Source organism: Coturnix japonica, chromosome 4 (genome assembly GCF_054131305.1).
Source record: "Coturnix japonica strain WE chromosome 4, WE-NBRP24, whole genome shotgun sequence".
Lineage (NCBI taxonomy): Eukaryota > Metazoa > Chordata > Aves > Galliformes > Phasianidae > Coturnix > Coturnix japonica.
In genome coordinates, this window is record NC_140666.1 from 80,358,460 (window position 1) to 80,378,984 (window position 20,525).

At 36.6% G+C, this 20,525-nt stretch overlaps 1 protein-coding gene across 45 annotated transcripts in view; it reads right to left on the reverse strand.

Moving 5' to 3' along the window:
- The window catches only part of JAKMIP1 (janus kinase and microtubule interacting protein 1), a 126,265-nt gene that overhangs the window by 4,380 nt on the left and 101,360 nt on the right, over positions 1 to 20,525 (reverse strand). For 44 of the 45 annotated variants that reach the window (XM_032444139.2, XM_085547336.1, XM_085547344.1 and 41 more), the window contains 3 exons: positions 17,205 to 17,273; positions 14,407 to 14,484; positions 12,619 to 12,822 (listed from right to left, as the gene is read on the reverse strand). In XM_032444139.2, coding sequence (XP_032300030.1) covers positions 12,619 to 12,822; positions 14,407 to 14,484; positions 17,205 to 17,273 — 351 coding nt within the window. Of the gene's footprint in view, positions 1 to 12,618; positions 12,823 to 14,406; positions 14,485 to 17,204; positions 17,274 to 20,525 lie in introns of those variants that run through there. The other variant, XR_014946012.1, reaches the window with a different exon arrangement.

Consider the following 20,525-nt stretch of genomic DNA (forward strand, 5'->3'; position numbering starts at 1 on the left):
CAAGCAGTTCCTGAACTTTGAATGGAAAATTACCTTCCAGTCTAATTTCTGTGCACACACTTATAAATTGAATGTAGGAGCTACTGCACAACTCCCAAATTATTTTATTAGTCTCAAATCTATTTGAACAGTATATCTTTCAGAAAAGCAACCAGTCAATACTTCTACATCAGTGAGATCAACAGAAGATTTGAGTCAATCATCTGCTTTCAGTTCAAGGACTTCCAACAGTGGGAAATGCCCCAAGCTCACAGCAGCTCACAGAATTCCCAGCAGCAGCAGCTGATCCTATAACTATTCAGTATAGCTATAGGAAGTGTGATACTTAGGCTTTAACTTTTGAATCTAATCTGGAGATATCCCAAATGATGAGGTACATCCACCCCACAGCTCAACATGCCCACGGCTGTTCTCCACAAAAATATTGCAGGCAGGTGGCAAACAGGAATCTTGATATTATTGATGTTTTTTTTTAAAAAAGACTATTTTAGTGATTTTTTGGAACACTGTGCAGTTGGATTAAGTTAATCAAAACACCCCACCATATCAGGCCACATCACTCAGAGGTTTTCCCAGATAATATAAATGCACAAACCAGGATTGCCCTCACATGACATAAGTGCATGCAGCCTTGCTGACAGTAACAAATGCCTGGAGCACAGCTGTATTAATTTCACTTTTCCTCTATTACCTTTGAATTGATTTATACTTCATCTGCTCACGGCATTTCTATCTCTCAAGCGATCACTTTCATATACTGTATGTAGCACCAATATTACAAGCCTGTGAGAAGCCACAGGATATGAACCAGGCAGATGTAATCATCCCCGAGTTCTCTGCTCTATTAAGTTACACTCTTCTTTCTCAGGCACTAATTGCAGTTCTGCTGATTCCTATTTCCAACTGCATCCCAGATCTGAGTGACAGAACTCAACTCTACTGGGGGTCATGCCATGCTCTGTGATAAAATTAGACTGCAGGGAGTTGAGTGGAAAGAAGCAATAACTTCAAATCTCATTTTCACCTTCAAGATTCATTGTGTGAAATGTTTTTTCAACGTGTGTGGAGAACTATTCTCCTGTAAAAGTAAGAACACTAAAAAAATGCAAACATCTGGTGGCTTCTTCACCTCAGGGTTTAGAGCAAGTTTTATATCAGACATTTTAATTAGACAGCATTTTTCAGATTAGGGAATTCTGTTAATTAAGTAAAAATTGAGATGTTATTATTCCCTCATGAATTTTTAATCTTTTCAGAAGATTACAGCCATTCAATTACTCTCTCCAGTTATTTGGAATAGTGCTAAAAATGAAAGCTGATTTTCTGTTTTGCAGTTCTCACCTATAACCCATCATAACTATTAAGCTTGGTGTAACTACATTAGAGCTGGGTGAAAAGACGCTAGAGTCTTAAGGTAAAAAAAATTATGGGTTCCAAGACTTAGTTTAAAGACCAAGGCAACCTAGAAATTAAAAAGGAATATATACAGAGCTGCATTTCGTATGTATGAAAATCTATTTACAGAAAGTCTTTGAAATGACAAGGTGTGTGTCAGTAGGCCAGACATAAAACAGGGTGAATATTGCCTGTAGGGCAAATATTCCTATGTATTCACACACACACACACACACACACATGTCTATTAAAAGACCTGTTCCAAATTTGCCCCCTAAAAATGACATGCTGAAGTTAGGATACAAGTATTTAAATAGCCACCATTCCCTTTACATGAATGGAAAAGGCAATGGCAGTGGAACACAGAAGACTTAAACTTCAATTGAGTGATATATTGAACCTTTACTCTAGGAAACAGGATTCAAACCTACAGGACAGAATTTGTTGTAAAAAGCAATAGCGGGCTTGGTGCTGTTCATTTGCACGTGCTTGCTTCTGTTCCCCTAGAGTGTGGCAGAAGGATTATCCAGGGGGATGAAATGAGTGTAACTATTGCAGTCAACATCCTGTGACTGCACAGGGTCAGCCTAGCTCAGCTATCCTGAAATAACTAGTTCAGTTCATTACCCTTTTTCTTTTAATTCAAAAGATGCCTTTAAAAAAACAGAAATATCTTTGCAACAGGAAAAATAAAAAACAACAATATCAACACAGATTTAAATTCATGTAGCATAGCTAACATGTCAACATGAACATACTTCGCTTCTGTGCATATCTCCATTTATAGTATTACCTTGACCATATTAGGAAAATGATTTGCAGAATATGACTTTAAAAATACACACAAGGTACATAAAATAAATACAGCTTAAATTAGAGTGTCTTCTAGAAACACCAACTTGTGCTCTTAAGCCAAGGTTTACATTAAATCACCGAGGAAGAAAATACAGAAAAATTACATGTCCAAATTAAGTCCAAAGTCAGAACTGCTTGATATGCAATACAAATGCTTACATCTTTATCTAGTCTTCTTTTATTTGCAAGTGTTGGCAATCAAGAATCCGTGGACTCACTCTCAGACCTTCACAGAACTTGATTAGTTGCTTTTAATGAACTCTGATTTGTTTATGTTTGCAAAAGCATGGTTGTAACAACAAATCATGCAGAAATATATTTTTGTTATTATTTCCGTCTTCTGTCATGCTTCAGCTTTAAGTTGATGGTAAGTCAAGGTTTCCTACTGTGTCATGTGGAGGTATAAATATTTCAATATAATGATTCGTTTGGCTTTTTGCTTGAACAAGGCAATATAAAGCCAGTGTAATTTCTACAGAACAACAGACTGCGTGAAGAACCAATAAACTCTATGTTACCCTGCTATCAAAACACTTAGACGTTTTGGTTGAGAAGATATCTACAAATTGTTCTTTTCCTTATTTTCATTTTTCTTTTAGAACGGGGTGGAAGACATGGGTGGGCGATCTGAAAACAGGACAGTTATTATGTTTCCATACCTTAATACTGGCCTCAGTCAGAGCAGGCATGAGGGACAAAACAAAGCAGTTCCTACAGACAGTAGATGCCCAGACTGCTGCTATCCTAAGTTAACAGCAGATGGCTCTACCAGCCAGGCTACGCTGCAATAGCAAAGCTGCTCAGTCAGCGGCCAGGCTCCTTCTGGAAATCCATTCACATTTCCAGTCAGACACAGAAAAAGCGTGCTGAGGATGTGCAATATGTGCCTTACTTATTACTTAGCTGCAATTTGAACAGACTTTTAAGATCCATTATAAAATGATTTTTAGTAGTAGTTATGCACACTTTGGCAAAAGAAGGTGGCACTCAGCCCTGTGGCACTCACCCTGATAGACTAACAGTTAAGCAAGAGAAAGAATATCCAGAAAGTTAAGGCACCTAAATCATAAATATTCTTTGAAGGCAACAGTTTTGTGATAAGCATGTGATGGAAACTCTACTAAGTATCATACACACAGGGCTGTCAAGCTGCCTAAAAGAAGAGAATTGAGTATTTTTCCCAGCACAAGATTCTCAACACATGTATTTCTTTTAAATGCACATAACCATCATGTTTTTTTATTCACCTCATGGTGGAAAGTCCATCTTTCTGGGAAACAGGATGCAGTTATTTCACTTTGGTTAATTTTGATGGCAAGTACAGAGAAATTCAGACACTCAACTCTTACTTCTAAGGTAATAGAAGCTGAGGCACCAAGATGTGAGTGCATAACTTTACTATGTCTTGCTGGCTTCCACAAAGCATAGACAGTTTCACAGCGCCTCAGTACTTCTGAGAAAACTTTGTAATAATAAGTAGCCAGCACAGATATGAAAAGAGCATACAACTGAGGTAAGGGCAGGGAGTTCCTTGCAGACCATTCAAATCAGAGGTGAAGTTCAGTGGAAGGATGTTAATGCATTGCCAATGGAGAACCAGTTAAATGTGCTAGGTGCTGGTCTCAAAAGGGAATTTGTAGTATGGTCTGGTTCTCATAGTTGTACAGCAGCAACCTCAAGGATATAAGCACTTCTGGACCATCTGAGGAATCAAGGTTTATATGAAATGCAAACAGCAAGATGGATGTTTCTCCTGGAAACATTACTCAGCTTTCAGGGACAGATAAATCCTATTAGCACAGGTTCAAAAACCTGCCTTATGGAGTAGAGAAGAACAGATAACAAAGCTAGTAGTGAAAGTGATATTATTGCACTTCAGATACTTTATATCATAGAATGCTTTAGCAAGTATGAAAAAAAAAATGATAAAAAAAAGTTGATTATATTCCCACATAGTATGCATGAAGTATGTATGCATGGTTGGTATTAGCAATTCATCTACATTAAGTATCCATTCCATGAATACACTACCCGTTCTAAAGGAGCACTTAATAAATGGAAATCCTCCCAGTGAGCTCAGTGAGCCCTGGATTTCAATCATAGAGCCTTCATTTTTCTTCTGGAGGTAATAAATCAACCCACTGATGATTTGTCATCATTCTGAGAGTTTGGCACCTCAGGAAATTCTGCATCACAAAGAGAGATCTGATGTGCAATGAAATTCCTTGCTACTCTAAAAATCCAAGGTGCAAATTTTCCCTACCTTCAAACAAAATCGTGTAGATTTCATAAATTTCCTAGTTTTTCTTTTATGATACTTCAAATTCTGATGAGAAATCGCCCATCCCTCTGTGCAGCTAAGCAATTCATTTCACACATTCAGGTTTTCTATCCTCATCTCTCAGCTTCCTTTTTGGTAGCAAATACAGATGTTGAGAATTCTGATGTTCCCTAGTTATTGGATAGCAATGAACACTGGATGTGCTGTAAATGAAATGAAGCATCTTTGTTTATGCCTTTTGTCCTCTCCAATTCACCTGTAGCATAAGCCAGCCATTCTCAGTCCTGAACCAACAGCTTGGATGGCTTCAAGTCTTCAAGGACCTTTGCCAGCTGGGGAAAATGCTACCGGGAAAAATACTTCTGTGGCAAATTTTGGCTGCTGAAACAATGAGACTGCATGCAAGTATCCAGCTGCAGACCCAACATTCTTGTTTTCTAGAAAAGAGAGTAAGTAAAAGGCTCATAGGAACAATCTTTGTTTTATTGGCAGAAACATCAGGACACTGAATTTATCTGCCTGCAAAATACACGTCTTGTCATGCTGCTATCGGTGTGAAAACTCAACAGTGTACTACTAACCAGCGGGTACAGAAATCACCTTAGTAGTTCCTGTGACCCACTCTTATTGGATTTACAGCCATCAGCAAATCAAAGAAAACAATTTGATAATTTTAGCACAAAGCAGACAAAGGAGGATTTGCTAAGCTGCTTATGTCCTTGGCTCTGAAATGTTTGAAAGGTTCATGCTGATGTACATTCACAGGATGTGCACCATGGGTGGACTATATCAAATCCTGAACCTTTGAATTCAGCATATGATCAAGAACAAAGAGAAGAATTTATGCTGTTTCATTATATCACTCTTTTAAGCAGCATCTCAAGGATATCAAGATGCAGGTATGTAAGGTACTTAATAATGTAAACAGAATAACTATGGTATATGTATAAATTTAAACAAAGATGCATATAAACTAATATGCTTTTAGTTGTTATTCAAATAACATAGCTGATAGATAAAATTCCTTAAGGAAAAAGTAACAACATAATAACATAATATATATAATATTAAAATTATATTATATTATAATATTTAAATCAAATGTATTTTAGCAGTTGTTTTAAGGATCATAATGTATATGCAATACAATACATATGGACAATTGATAGACATCAAGCTTTTCTATCCACTACTGCAAGAAATTTAGGCTTAGGAATTTAAATATTCCCTTCAGTTTCCTAGAATGTGATTTTGCATAATGAATATAAGGAAAAAAATGCAAGCACATTTTAATATTATTAAAGTAAGCTATTTGTGATGCCAACTTTTTTTCACTTTGTGAACAAAAACTTAGGGCCAGTTGAATATATTACATTATCTTTGATACTCTGTATTTCTCAAAATTATCATCAAGATACCTCTTTACAAAGCAGATAATAACCTCATTCCTTTCTGAGTTCTGTAGTCTCAACCATGACAATCCAACTGATAATTACTCAAGTAGGAGAATTGTTCTTGTTAATCTTTATTACATACTTCCAATTGCTTTATTTGCCTTCCTGAAGAAAATGAATCATTTAGCAGCTCCACTGATGCATCTTTCAGCATGGAAGTTTACATGTACTCAATTACATTAACTCTAGTAGTAAACCAGTGAATTTTATAAATGCATTTCCCTTAACATAAATGTTTTTTATAAGTCAATACTAAACATGAAGATATGGTTTAATATTTGCTTGTAAACTTGATTTATTGCTAAAGTCATTTAAGCCTTAAATATATGCAGAGTGGTTATTCTAAGTCTGTGGGAGCTCAGAAGACCAAATATTCAATATCTTAACTCCTTGACTGCCCAGACACATTATTATTATCAGAATACTTTTTTAGTTAACACATCTACATTCTCTGTCTAAACTGAAACAAAATACATGCATGAATTGTGCATATGAATGTAACGTAACCACAATCCTTCCTAAGAAACACAGGCATTCAGAATTTCAGCATTCAAATTTCAGATGAGAGTTTTCTAGATTCTATTATTGCCTTCAGGCATGCAGTTGCTCTTAGCTTGAGTACAACCTGAATCAAAACTTACTGAAGGCAAAAGCAGCAGATTTCCTATATGCAGTTTGTAGGTATTGCGCCAGTACAGCTATCATCACTCACAAAGACAAGTAACATCACCAAAGCAATTAGCAAATCAAGCATGGTTTGATCTGAAGTTTAAACAGACAGAAAACATATGTAACAAAGCACTGCAGGATAAACATGTAGAAATGACTAAAATTAACACTCGTCTGTGGGAATTAACAGAATTTTATTGTGCTGCTGTTTTTATGGCAGCAATGACGGTTTGAAAGACTCAATATTCACTTCTGCATAGTAAATCAATACCACAGGTCAACTGTGATTAACCTTGTCATGATATGCTTGATGACTATAGATTACAGTTAGGTCCAAAAGCATTTGTGAATATCAAAAATGCACCATCACCAACAATCTATAGTAGACTGAACAGTGATTATTTCCCAATTGCAAACATTAATAACTGCAAAAAAATATCCCTGATTACCCTATGGATTAATCTACACATACAGCTGCATGCAAATAAATGGGGATGAGCATTGCTTGCACCGTAATACTTCAGACTTAAATTTAAAGCATTAAAGCAGATGATATCTATCAAGCAGTAAATTAACTGAGAATTACCCCAACCACTGATGTGTAAGTAATCTTAGTGATACTTCAACCTTACTTATTGTGGCAAAATTTTGGGATTTTGACCAGGCCACAGAATGGCACAGGGCAACATGCCAGAGAGGACAAACTAAAGATCACACCCTCTCATGCCTATCACCAAGATACACCAAGCATATCATCCTCAATAATTTGATAAAGTAAGCATCCATCTCTCTGGCTCTCCAGAGCCTCCACAGTTTAACATAAGCTTTAACAATTCTCCCCAGGTGAAAAATAAATGGTTTATCAACCATATCAGATTACACAGTTAAATAAAATAACTGCTGAATTTATCCAAGTTCTACCCAAGCATCACTAGTATATCAAGCAGCAAATCTGAGGTTCCAACTTCACACAGGCAATTAATATTTCAACAAATTAATGTTATTAAATGTTGGGTCTCAGAGAAAACCCTAAAACAAAACAACAACAAATAAGTATTCTGAATAGCTGAGCAAATAAAATTGTATAGGCACAATTAGAATCTATCCTATGTGTTTGTGAACAAGGTGTTTCCTCCCACATATTACATGATAGTGTGGAAAAATTGTCCTGTGTATGAGTTAGTAGGGAGAACCCATAGAGTAATAGCATCCACCATGCTTAACTTATAAGCAGTGAGGTCTCTTGCCTTCTCATAGGACTCTTGTGCTATACCTTCTTCCAGCAAAAATTGCACAGTGGTGTCTTGTGTGTATATTACTGATGAATAATTCTGCCTGGTCATAGGAATAAAGGCTTCAAGAAAATACAGTTGAAATATCTACGGCTATATTCTAACTATTTGGGGCTGGAATTTGGATGCCCTCAGCATTTCAGAGAAATGAAATGATGATTTCCTTTACTCTGTGAAACTGGTCTTCACTCAGCAATATTCTAAACTGAGTTTAGAATGAAACTAAACTCTTCTCCCCACCTCAGCTTGGTATGATGATTACAAAGCAACTCAGAGGAAAAAAGGTCTTTTTTATCTGCCTCTCACCTCCTTTCTAATTGGCAGCAAACACTTTTGGAATGGAAAAGGTGTCAACCTGGTGTTCCTCAAGGATTTTCTAGTTTCTTCTTGTATTTAAAATGACTTAAATGAAATCAAGAATAAATTCTGATTCTATATTTTCTTCATGTATGAAGACAACCAACTGTGCAATGCAATTTAAGCTATCCTAATTTAGAACTTGGTTCTCATCACTTTGCACATTTCTTACTGCAGAAATGAGCTACAGCCAGAGTAATTGGAATAAAGGCACTATATGATAAATATAAGGCAAAATTTGACCTTTAAAATTTACCAAATTCATCAGGGAACTAATACACGAACTTTTTTCAAGAGATCCAGCAACATGGCTCTTACTTTTTGAATTATTTATAAAAAAAAGTAAACAGAACTTGCTTAATTAAGAAGTTGATATCATTACTTCAGAAATATCCTGTAGTGTTGTTCTACTTGAAGTAATCTTTTCTAGGAGAGGATTCTATAGCTACACTACCACATTTTTCTCCTTTCCAGAAAATGCTTACTGTGAAGCATGTTATTTATATAAAATCCCCTCCCTCACAGAACCAGCTAGAAATAATCCTCATAATTTCCCATGAGCACAAAAGTCATTGCTCTGCACGGGCTGAAGCATAAATGTTAATTTTAAAAGAAGTCCTGTTAGAAATAAAATGGCTTACAGAAGCTCATAAAAAAGACTATAGCACAATACAGTATGATAAATATGGGAACAGCAGTGGAACTGCATGCACCCTATGGCTAGGAGCAAATAGCACAAGCTGCTTGCGACAGATTATTAATTAACATATCTTGCCTCCCACAAATAGTGAGAATGATGTAAATCAAAGCACCTTCTGTGACTTGAAAGGAATACTGTCAGTATGCTTCAGCCACAGATCTGCCCCCTAGACCTGCATGTTGCTCTTGGAGTTAGCAAAAATTTTGTATGACTTAGCAAGCAGATCTAATCAGTGTTTGTCTCATTTGGTTCCACAGAAGCCTGGTTTCCTTCATACATATTGGATACACTAATGATTCTATTTATACGCTAATAATAAGCACAAGATGAACAGAGCAACCAACGCAAAACAAGGCTTAATATCCTAAATCATGTTTGTTGCACTCAAACATTCAAACACAGCGACTGAAAACTAGGGTTTCATATCTAGACAAATGAGTGCATAGAAAGAAGAACAGGCTCACTTTGGACAACTATTATCCATACATGTCCTTATCCCTTTCAGACAGTATATTCTCCAGAAAGAACATTTACTTTTTTTGTAAAACTAGCAGGTCCATCATGCTGCCATTTCATTCTCCTTATCCTCCATTCTGGGAGATTAAAAAAGTGTATACAAAAAAAACCCCAAAAAACAAAAAACAAAAGCACTGTAAAGTGCATAAATATGAACAAGTCTTGAATACATTTTTGCCAGAACACAGTATGGTTGGTGCTTGCTAATGACCCTGTGTCAGCAAAACCTCTGGTGTCCATAAATTTATCAAGAAAAGGGGACACTCATTTAATGTAGCATCTAAGGATATTTAGCACATTTAGAACAGCTTCATCCATACACAAAGACTCTGCCAACTCTTGACATTCTCTCTTTTTTTGTAGCATTTCAGCTTTTCTCACCAGCTATGGCAGACAAATTTATTCCAGTGAGGATTAGGCCTGTGATACTACTGTTCCATGCTATGGCATTTTGTTTATTTCTCTGTTGATTTTTTAAGCTGTACATAGTTTTGCACACAACTACTAGATAATTAGCACTGGTCTCATACAAATACAAACTTCAGGAAGAAAACAACTAAGGGGAAACTGAGTAAAGGATTTCAAATGCAATATGTTTGCTTTCTCTACCTTGGGGAAATTAACTGCTATCTTTGACTTTGTTTTTCCTGTCAACAACAGGGGGTTAAAAATAGATGACTAAAATGCTTAGCTTCTTATTAGGCAGTAGAATTAGCTTAACATGGCCTGCAGGGCTACGACATGTTGAGATGGGCACAAGACAAAATTCCAATGACACACTATAAAGTGGCTCTGGAGACAAGTATATAAATATCCGCTGCTAATGAGACTATGCTTACATTACCATTTTGCTCTAAGGCAGAACTGAATTCTCATTCTGTATAGGATAAAGGGTAATGGTTTTAAGCAAAAGAATGGGATATTTTCACTACATGCCAGGAAAAAGTTTTCATTGAAAAGGTGGTGAAGTGCTGGAATATGTTGCCCAGAGAGGTTGTGGGTATTCCATCCCTGAAGGTATTCAAGGCCTGTTTGGATGGGGCCCTGGCCAGCCTGATTTAGTGGTTGGCAAGTCCACCTTCAGCAGTGAGTGGAACTAGATGATCTTTGAGGTCCCTTCCAACCCAAACCATTCTATAATCCATCATATTTAATTTTACTTGTGGAGCAATCCATAAATAAATAAACCAGACAACCCAACACAAGCCAAAGTAAACACATAAAATGCACTTAGCATAGTTGCAGTGTCCTTGGAAGCAAGCATTTCAGTCTACAAATCTACTCCTATTAGTACAACCTATTTGTCTGTGTCATCCTTCATCAGGAGCTCTGCCCAGGTGTTCCGTGAGGCCACAGAAAGGTCTTAGACAATTTTGGTCCCTCAAAGAGCACATGCCAGATAGGAACAAAGGACCAGATAGGATCTAGTCTGATGGAAAAATCTCATGCTGTACATCATTTAGATGTAGAGGATTTAGAAACAAGTGTTCAGGAAAAGTGATCTCTTCCTCTGAAGCTCACTCTTGCAAATATCAACATAAAACTTCATCATCTGTCAGATCTGAAATGCCATGAGCCTCAGCACTGCATGACTGCATAAGTGTATATAAGAGATAAATGGGATTTATACAATTAACAAAATGTGTATTCCTCAGATGCATAAGGTATTTCTTCAGAGGCCCTGGGCAGAGATAGATTTGTGGTTGCTAAGAGCCAAAAAGAGATTTATTTATTTATTGAAACTTTCAGAGTTACTACAGGAGGTAAAAAGACTGATGCTGTACTCACTAATCAGAGGCATCAGCCAACACAAAATTCCATGCACACCTACTAAATGTCAGTGAGAAACAGTACTTATAGTTTTGAAAAAAATAATAATCAAAACAGTGTCCAGAAGATCAGACTGCCTAAGAAACTGGCAAATAAAACACGTTCTCAATTATTTCAGCCATGATAATAACATCATAAGCAAATAACTTCTGATTCTATCTTAATTAATCAAGTTTTATAGACTTACTCTACCCTTTCCTTCCAACACTTTTACGACTAGCTTGTGTCTACTTTTTCCAGCCTTCAGTACACCTTTACTGATTGGACACTCGTTAACAAACATTTGAGTTGCTCATATCCTCCTGATTTCAGTGCTACATCTCCCAAACCAAGGGAACATGCAGAAAAAGGAAGAAAAAGGAGACTTCTAAAAAGTCAGAGCTCAGTTCTAACACTGTCAGCATTTCTCATCACTGTAGGATGAAAGTAGATGAAGACAACAGTGCTAGAAGTAATGTAATATATTGATCTAGTCTGTGTTAATCTACAAAGCAAATCGAAACAGCTTAAATCAAACTAAAAAGTAATTCCTAACCCAGTAACTGGTATTTGAAATAGCAATAACGTCCTGCATGGATTTACATAGTATGTTTCAGATACGTGATTCCAGATTTGCATAGAAGGCAGCCAGAGCAACCAGAGGGCAGCCTCCAAGATCTACAACATCTGGCTGCATCTTCCAGATGTTACTATGAGGAGCCATACAGGAATTATTCCTACTGGAATAATTAACTTCCTAAACCATGCAGTTCTCTTCTCTCCATGAATATTTGAACAGAAAGACCCATCATCATACAAAAGATTCTTTAATAAACAATTACCATGCTTCCACAAGGGAAGAATTTCCCTGAATCTATGTTGTGTTTGTCCTGAAGGAGACAATGCATTTTTGAACCAATGTAAAAGTATGAAGGCTCGTTAATACTTTTCATAGTGTTAAGGCATACAAGTTTTGCTCCATTCTAGTTTTTGCTAACATAAGCCTTAAACTCACAACAATCCCCCCATGGACTCCTGTGGATGACTGCAGCTCTACACACAAGAAGCAGACTGTGCAACAGGATGCTGTAGTGAGACAGTGGCTTGTTCTGCGTGCATACCATGCCCAGGCTCACAGTGTCCTCTCACTGCCCATCTCCCTGACATGGGAGCAGTGCAAGGTATAGACTAAGCCCTACTTGACAAGGTGCAGTGAGGTGCTGCTGTATGGGCAGTGGCAGCCACCACAAAGTAACACCGACAGGAGGGAGCAGAGAGAGCGGGGTTTACCTGCTGGGCCTGCTGCAGCAGCTCCATTCGCTCGTGCAAGATCTGGCTGTCAAACTCACGGCTCTGCCTCAGGATCTGCCGCCGAACCTTCTCCACAGCAGCCCTCAAATCCTCCCTCTGGGCTTCAGTCAGCGACTCGCTCGCCCTCCTTCCTGGGTCCTGCTGCAGGGCATTATACAGCGTGGCTTCCAGCTCCTGGATTTTCTAAGGCAACCCAAATCACATACAGACAGGCTGCCGTTTGAACCCAGCAAGCACACAACCCACCCGCAGCTCGAGGAGAAGGCCAGCGAGCACAGCCATGGGCAGGAGGGAGGAAGGACACAGACACGGGACAGGAACAGGACAGAAAGCAGCAGCCATGAGCAGTGAGGAGCATTCCACACACAGTGCGCAGAACCACACCAGCACCTGGGCTGATTTCTCTTCTACTAAATGATTATTATCTGTTTGGGAAAGTTCCGGATAATAGGTCTTTGTTCAACATGTGGCAAAACCCTCAGATCCCTGGTACTGAAAATTACAAAACCACCATAAAATGAAAGATTCCCTTCTACTGTGACTGAGTTTCTAAGTCATTCTACAAAATGAATAGCCCATAGCATACACGAAACAGCTGTGAACAACAAGAATAGCAGTGTCTTCTCTCCCTCTGGCCTTACTTTCCTGCTATCCACTGCTCAACATTGACTTCACCCCCTTTGTTTCCATGACTGTAAGCAACCAGGAGAGAAACACTGCAGGGCACAATAATTTTTCCTCAGTCTCCCACCCTTTGTCAGATTGCTAATCAGATTCTAATTCACTAATTCAAACTGCAGCACCTGGCAAAGCAGAGTACAGAAGAACTTTACATTTGTATGGAGAACCATATTCCCAAGAGGAAAGAAAGGAATCATGATAGTATTTCTCTTGCTCCTGTGGTTAGTTTATTTCTATATTTCCTACTACAAAGCAACGTAGAATAACATTTAGATCAAAAGCATCTGACAACATCCCTTTAGCCCCTCTTAACACCTTTCTGAGGTAGGTAATTCTATCCATATTAGTGATGCGTAAGCAGCAGAACAGAGAGGTTAAATGGCTTTCCCAAGGTCACGGTGCTAGAAATAGAGCTTGCTTGTTTCCTTCTCTCATCTGCTCTGATCACAAGACCTTGCTCCTTTCCTGAAAATATTTTCCCCATAGGAAAAACCTATGATGCATGAACAGTTCTTAATGCCATTATATTTTGATTTCCTGAAGTCTTGCTATTAAGAAAGTGAAGTGTGTGGTTTGTCAATTCCTAGATTATTCCCAAGGCTTCATTTCATGCTGCATAACCTGAGAGAAGGCAAGGCTGCAACTTTCCACTTGAAAACTAGGAAAAGTAAGGTTAGGTAGAGCAGCGCAGCACAGCAAGGAAGGGTGTAGGAATAAGCATTCTCAGAAATACTTACAAATGCTTAGGGAAAAGTAGTATTGGAGGAGCTCTACAGTTATTTCTGGTAGATTTTACCAGGATAGTTTCATGCACAGACAGACCAGCTCTTACCATTCTAGATGTACTGACAAGAATTTAATGTATTTTAGAATTAAAAATAAAACAAACAAACAAAAAACACGACTTTTGTAAATAGTACAATCCCTTTTCTAAGTCCTCATTTATGTAGCACTTGATTTCCCACTTGGTTTCCTTTAGTAGAATACTAAGTAAATTAAAAGAGAGCTCGATTTAAAATTGAAAGAAAAAAAATATTTTACCAAATCTGTTCAAAAATGAAAATTGAATGACTGTTCTTTTCCTACCATGTATGCCTGATCCAGCGCTTGTTTTCTGTAGTCGAGTTCTTCCTCTAAATAACCCTTCTGTTTACTGAACAGGTCCTGATTGATAATAAAAATAAAGAAGCATTTGTTCTTTATCCTAATTCATGAAGAATCATAAATGCCATCATATTCCTGTAAACTCTCCACTTGAAAGTAAAAGAAAAGCTATAGTCAGTGACAACATTCATCAGAAGGATATTTGGATATCAAATTTACAACAGAAGCACTTAAAATATGTACATGCTGTCAACAAGTTGTACCCAGACAGTGCAGAACTCTACATCAGTGTATAATCCTGCCTTGATCTGTTGCAACCAAAGGTTGAGTGGTGAATGTGAATGTGCATGCATGGGATCCAATGGCAATTATATGCAACAAACAGGTCAAGGAAGGTATAGCAATAACAACAGTGAGGGTACTTGAGTGGTTTTCTGAAAATATCCAGTATGACCCTCAAGGAAACCATGAGACAACTCAAAATCTGTGTTGTCTAGACTCTTCCAGGCTGGAAATCAGAAGATACAGGGCCAGGACTGGATCTTGCAGCAATAATCCATGATGTGTCAGTTTTTGCCTTGTAGAGGTAGGAAGCTAATTTGGAATGGGTAATGTGACGCCCAGAGAGGTTAAGTGACTATAGCTACAGAGCGGAAGAAGTTTTTGACATAGTGAGGAGTTTTATATATCTAAAATCAAATGAACCAACTTCCACAGAATTAATAACTTACAGCTGATATTTCAGTGAAACTCAGAATCTGAGAGGATGATGCAAGAAAGTTGTGAACATTTAAACAGTTGTAAGAGCAGTCAAACTAAAAGGCAAAATGATGCCTCTAGAGTGCTTCAGTGATAAGTAGTACATAAAGTAGTAGGTTTTCTTAATTTTCCTCTCTAGGCAGGAAACAGAGCTCTTTTGATCAAATTTAACATCATAAAGTTTGATTCTACTCAACAAACTCTTGCAATCCATGCAGACATGCATACATTACACAATATATAGAATATATCACAATTTGTTTATAGAGGAATCCTAAGATGTTTGTTCTAGCTCTTATTAGTATATAAAGCAAATGTTGCCAGTCTTGCTACACCTATCAATTTATTTTAGTACTATGACCATTTCCAAATACAATAGAAGGATTTGCTTGCGGATTATATATGTTGGCAATACAAAAAGATACTGAGAATGGTCAAATTTTACCTTCAGACATTTAAATCTTGGAATTGCACGTGACATGTTTGCCAGTGTAGAATTTGCATAGCTGTGAACAGTACTGATGTTCACCTCCCACTGAAAACATCTGGTTACAGAGAAACCTTTTCTGATTAGCCAATTAATGCTTGACAGATGTCTCTTGCAGGTGCTACAGAACCTGTTTTCCAGCCTCTCATGGACATAATTCTGAAGAATGTAATATGGTATCAGACACCATATCAAGTCCTATCTTGACTACCCACGTGACATTATTTTCTTACATAGCTTTGGCAACAGCTCCATGGCTGTTGTAGAAGATGTACTGTGTAAAGCAAAGTACAGAACAGGCCTGGTCTGAAGCTGCTTGTGAGTGGCTCACAGCAGAGTCGACTAACTTGCCCAAGACTATAGAGAGAATCAAGCTACCAGCAGATCCCAGAATAGCAGTGCAGCTGCTCTAGGTCATATTTCCTCTCCAAGAGCCATTGTAAAAGATAGCCAAGAAAGCGAGCGGGAGAGACCAAGGCTGAGATCTTGAATTCTTTACATGGGGTCCAAGGACATCTAAACCAGTGGCATAATATTATTTCCAAACACATTTCACAATTCAGTTTTTGTAGACACAGCCATCAGCAACAAGGACTTTCAGACTGCTATTTTAACAATTAGAGGGCTATCTCTAAAAACATCACAGATATTAAATGGGAAGATAATATAATAAGTTAGAAAGAAATTGTCATTTTCCAATTCCTTTTTATAAAGAAAGCTAGTATTTCTGGGCACTTTGCCTCTAAAACTTTCCCATTTTTCCACAGTGAGTTAAAAATAGAAATGTTAAGTGTGGGAAGGGTGTTTATATTCAAGTAATACCAACATGATAGGCTACACTCAACAGAGAACACAGTCTGAGCACTTCTCTTTTTGTGTGGTCCAAATACACACTTCTGTAATGGCCCTGTGCAAATCAGTTAACTTCTCTGACTCTATTCTCTAAGATGCATGTAATGTTGATTACTAATATACCTGGAAAAGGTGTGGTGAGGATTAAATTGTTTTTGTAGAGCCATTTGAAAAGGAGAAACACAGCATGCATGGCAAACCAATAAAAACAAGGAAATATTTCAAAACGCTATGCTTAACATGTGAAAAAGTAAGGGTGTCAGTCTAGAGTAAAAGGAGGCTTTTACAATTTGTCTAGAGACTGAATATCAGAGACCAAAAACATATCCCTTACAATTCTTCCAGCATGATTAAAAAGATGATGCTGTTGCTTGACAAATTAACACACAGAGAAAGCACAAAGACAATTTCACACTGTTCAGTTAATCTGCTCTGTAAAGTTACACCTTTGTGTACTATTTTGTGTATATTCTAGTATTTTTGCTCCAGATGCCTTTGACGCTTCCATTCCACTTCAAAGAACACAAACAAGAAGCAGTTCTGGATACCTCTTGCAAATTCTACCATGAAAGAATCTCAGTTAAGCAAAGAAAGGCAGCAAAGCAACCTATGTTGAAGCTTAAGCATTGCTTTTGAAATTAGTTTAACCAAGGGAATCATATTTTTTGTGTCCTTTCCTTACCTTCTCATTCTCCAGGTCTAACATCTTCTGTGTCAGTGCAGCTTCTGTCCCCTCTATCTGTTTTAACCACTACATGAACACAACAATATAAAAAGGAGAAAAGCGAGAAGTGAATAAAACAGAGCTTTTGAAAAATTTGCACCAAACATTCCACAAGTTTGTTCCCAACGTTCCCAGGCATAGGTTTCTGCCATATTAATCTATTCGCTTTGAAGTAATGCATGACTAAACAGGTTGTGAAAACAAGCAGAATGGAGGACTGCAGAAGCACACTCAAGAGTAACATGGAGGTTATTTTCTAACAGTTAAAGATTCCTTCCCTCTGAAAAGTTCATCATTGACTTTGATGAACAATGTAATATCTAGATGCTTTTTTCCAGCTTAATATACTAATGCTTGTTGTCTTGATTTGTAAAAACACTATGATGGCATCAGCTCTGCACTTTCCCAGAAGACAATACAAAAGACAAAGTTGCAGACTTGACCCTCCATTTTGCAGTTTGTTGAGTCTTTACTGGTAAGAGGTACACTTCTGAAACATAAGTAATAAAGAAGAAATAATGGAAACACAGAAGAAGTTAACATTGTTGCTCTCAAAAAACCCTTATTATTGTGGGAATAAGCAAAAAAAAGAGGATGAAGAATAGCCATTGAATTCTGAATGCATAATTAACTACTACAAAAGCTAAGTGCAGATACAGAAGGATTTTGCTTAATTACTTAATTAACTATTACCAGGACTACATTATATTCAGAACTTATCAGAATGGGTAGGAATGCTCTGTCTGTATTCATTTTTTTTCTTTTTTATTCATATACAATAAGGATCAATGACTAGTTTTCAGAGAGCATTAGACTAATACTGCTTTTCCAAGAGCTAGTTCTGATTAAGACCAGCCATGCCTTTGCTACTGATGTATGGATAATTATCACTTTACTAGATTCATCCTACTTAGTGTAATTCTTTGGATAAGAATTATACATCAACGTTTTAAATTTAGGGTTTTACTTTACAAATAAAGAGAAAGTGAATTAATTAATTGCTGCTTTTGGATCTTCCACTATTCAAGAGATTGATGGATAAAAAAAATGAATCTTGTTTTATCTACTTAGTATGTTTATCTTGGAATATGAAGCTGAAAGAAATGACCAGGAACCTCATATTCCGTCCTCATCATAATTTTTTTGTTCTTCATTTTGAAGGTGATGGACAGAAGATATTGCTAAGCATAACCACACCACTGATAAAGGATGACGCAAGATAGTGAGCATTCAGAACCCTGGAAATCAATAGAAATTGAACATACTCAGCATCTCTCACAATAACCCTCAATAGTTGCAAATGAAAAGTTGTTTGCAAGAATTAGAGGTCTGATTTATTAACTGATGGATGACATGCAGAACAAAAGTTTGATTTTGTTTTTCTCATGCATGTAAGTCATTCTGGAAGCAAGGTGCACAAAAAGAAAAGCAAGAGTTTATGAGTCATAATCAGTTGTAGCATTCAAAGCAAGCTATTGGAACTGTTCCAGCAGTACCCAGAAACCTTCTTTGCCTAGCAGCTTGATTGCCAAAACAATTACTGCTAATGGCTGGGTATGATAGATTTGATTGAAAGAAACACTAGGAGTGAATAACTACAACACATGATTGTAACAAGCATAATGCCCTTAATATATCGAAGATCTCACTGTAAGGTGATTATATATGATTGCTTCTCATAACTAAGGATCTATAGGAATGCACATGCAAAGTCATCTGTCCCTCATTTAGCAAAACATCTGAGATTGTTACATTATATGAGGCAGTAGATTTGTTTTAGATTTCTTCTAACCTAAATTGTCTATGCCTCCAATAGAACTTATGTTAAAGCAATAATCTAGTCTTGTTTATCAGATTTTGTATTTTACTTTACACTTTATCTCCCCCAATGTGTAATGTAAAACACAGAATATTATGAAAATATATGATGTTGTGTTTCTTATGTTGAAGACAACATAGACCTATTTTATCTTATTTCTTGTCTTGGTTAAACTTTGGACATGGATAGTGATTTCTTACAGTGATTTGATGTCATTTGATAACATTGTACATCAAATATTCACCAGGAAAAGGTCAAAAAGTTTCATGCTTCTCAGAGTACCCTTTTCATCTAACTGCCTGCCAGGTGGTGCTTATTAGGTTACTGTGAGGCACTTTACTAAAATTGCAGAAAATTGGAGTCCAAAGATAAGATGAACATTTTTTATTTCATTCAGTCTATTTGCTATGAAAGTTAAAATGAAAGACTCAATTTTTCTGAATGAGTTTCTGTAAAAATCAGATTCTGTGGTAAAATGGCCATAAAAATTCTTTACTGCAGACTAGAAGTTGGTCAAATAAACCCCACAAATGAACAAAACCAGCCAAACAAAAACAAAGCAAAAATCCTCCACTATTTATCTTGAAATGAAACTTAAGTACAACTTTTACTGCCATTAAGTTTACGTTTCCATTTACGTGAAAAATTACTATTGCTTAAAAAACTGACTGTCCCTTCTTGTGATATGTTGCTACTGTAAATAACTTACAGATAAAAGTGTATGTTCTAAGCTGCACCACTGACAACAGTTAAAAGTTGACTAATTCCAGTGACAGTTTTTATGCAAGGACTTATTTAATTGAGTAACAATAACCCAATCCCACCTCTAAAGGCTGGCCATATCTCATTGTTCCTTACCAGCCTTCTCTCACTTACTGAATTTTAAGTGAAGGGCAGTGATTGTTACCTCATGTTTTTCATGCTATAGAGCAATCAAAAGCATCACTTTTTCTTTCCACTTCCACTTTTTTTTTCTTATAGTAATTATTCAATTAAGTCAATAACTATTACTTTGCTTTATTTAGATTAGTTAAATTGAGATATTAAGATAAATAGATTAATAATGTCAGTTAAAGAAATGATTACTTATTCAACAAAATGCTCAGATTTCAATTTTAAACTTTTCTTCATGAATTTTAAAAGTGTACGAGAGATTTTATAGTTAACTATGAAAGGAAGGGGTGAAGTTCCTTCAGCAAAAAACCAAAAAAGGTAAGTTTTTCTTAGTTCATTTTAAATGTTATCACTAATCTACATAATAGTAAAGTATAATACTATTATGTAGATCATATAATATAATATTATATATATAATATATACATATAATACAATATATACATATAATAATATATTATGTATTATATATAATATTATATTATATGATCTACATAATAGTATTATACTCTACTATACTATATATATATAATATATATAGTATATATATTATGCATACTATATAT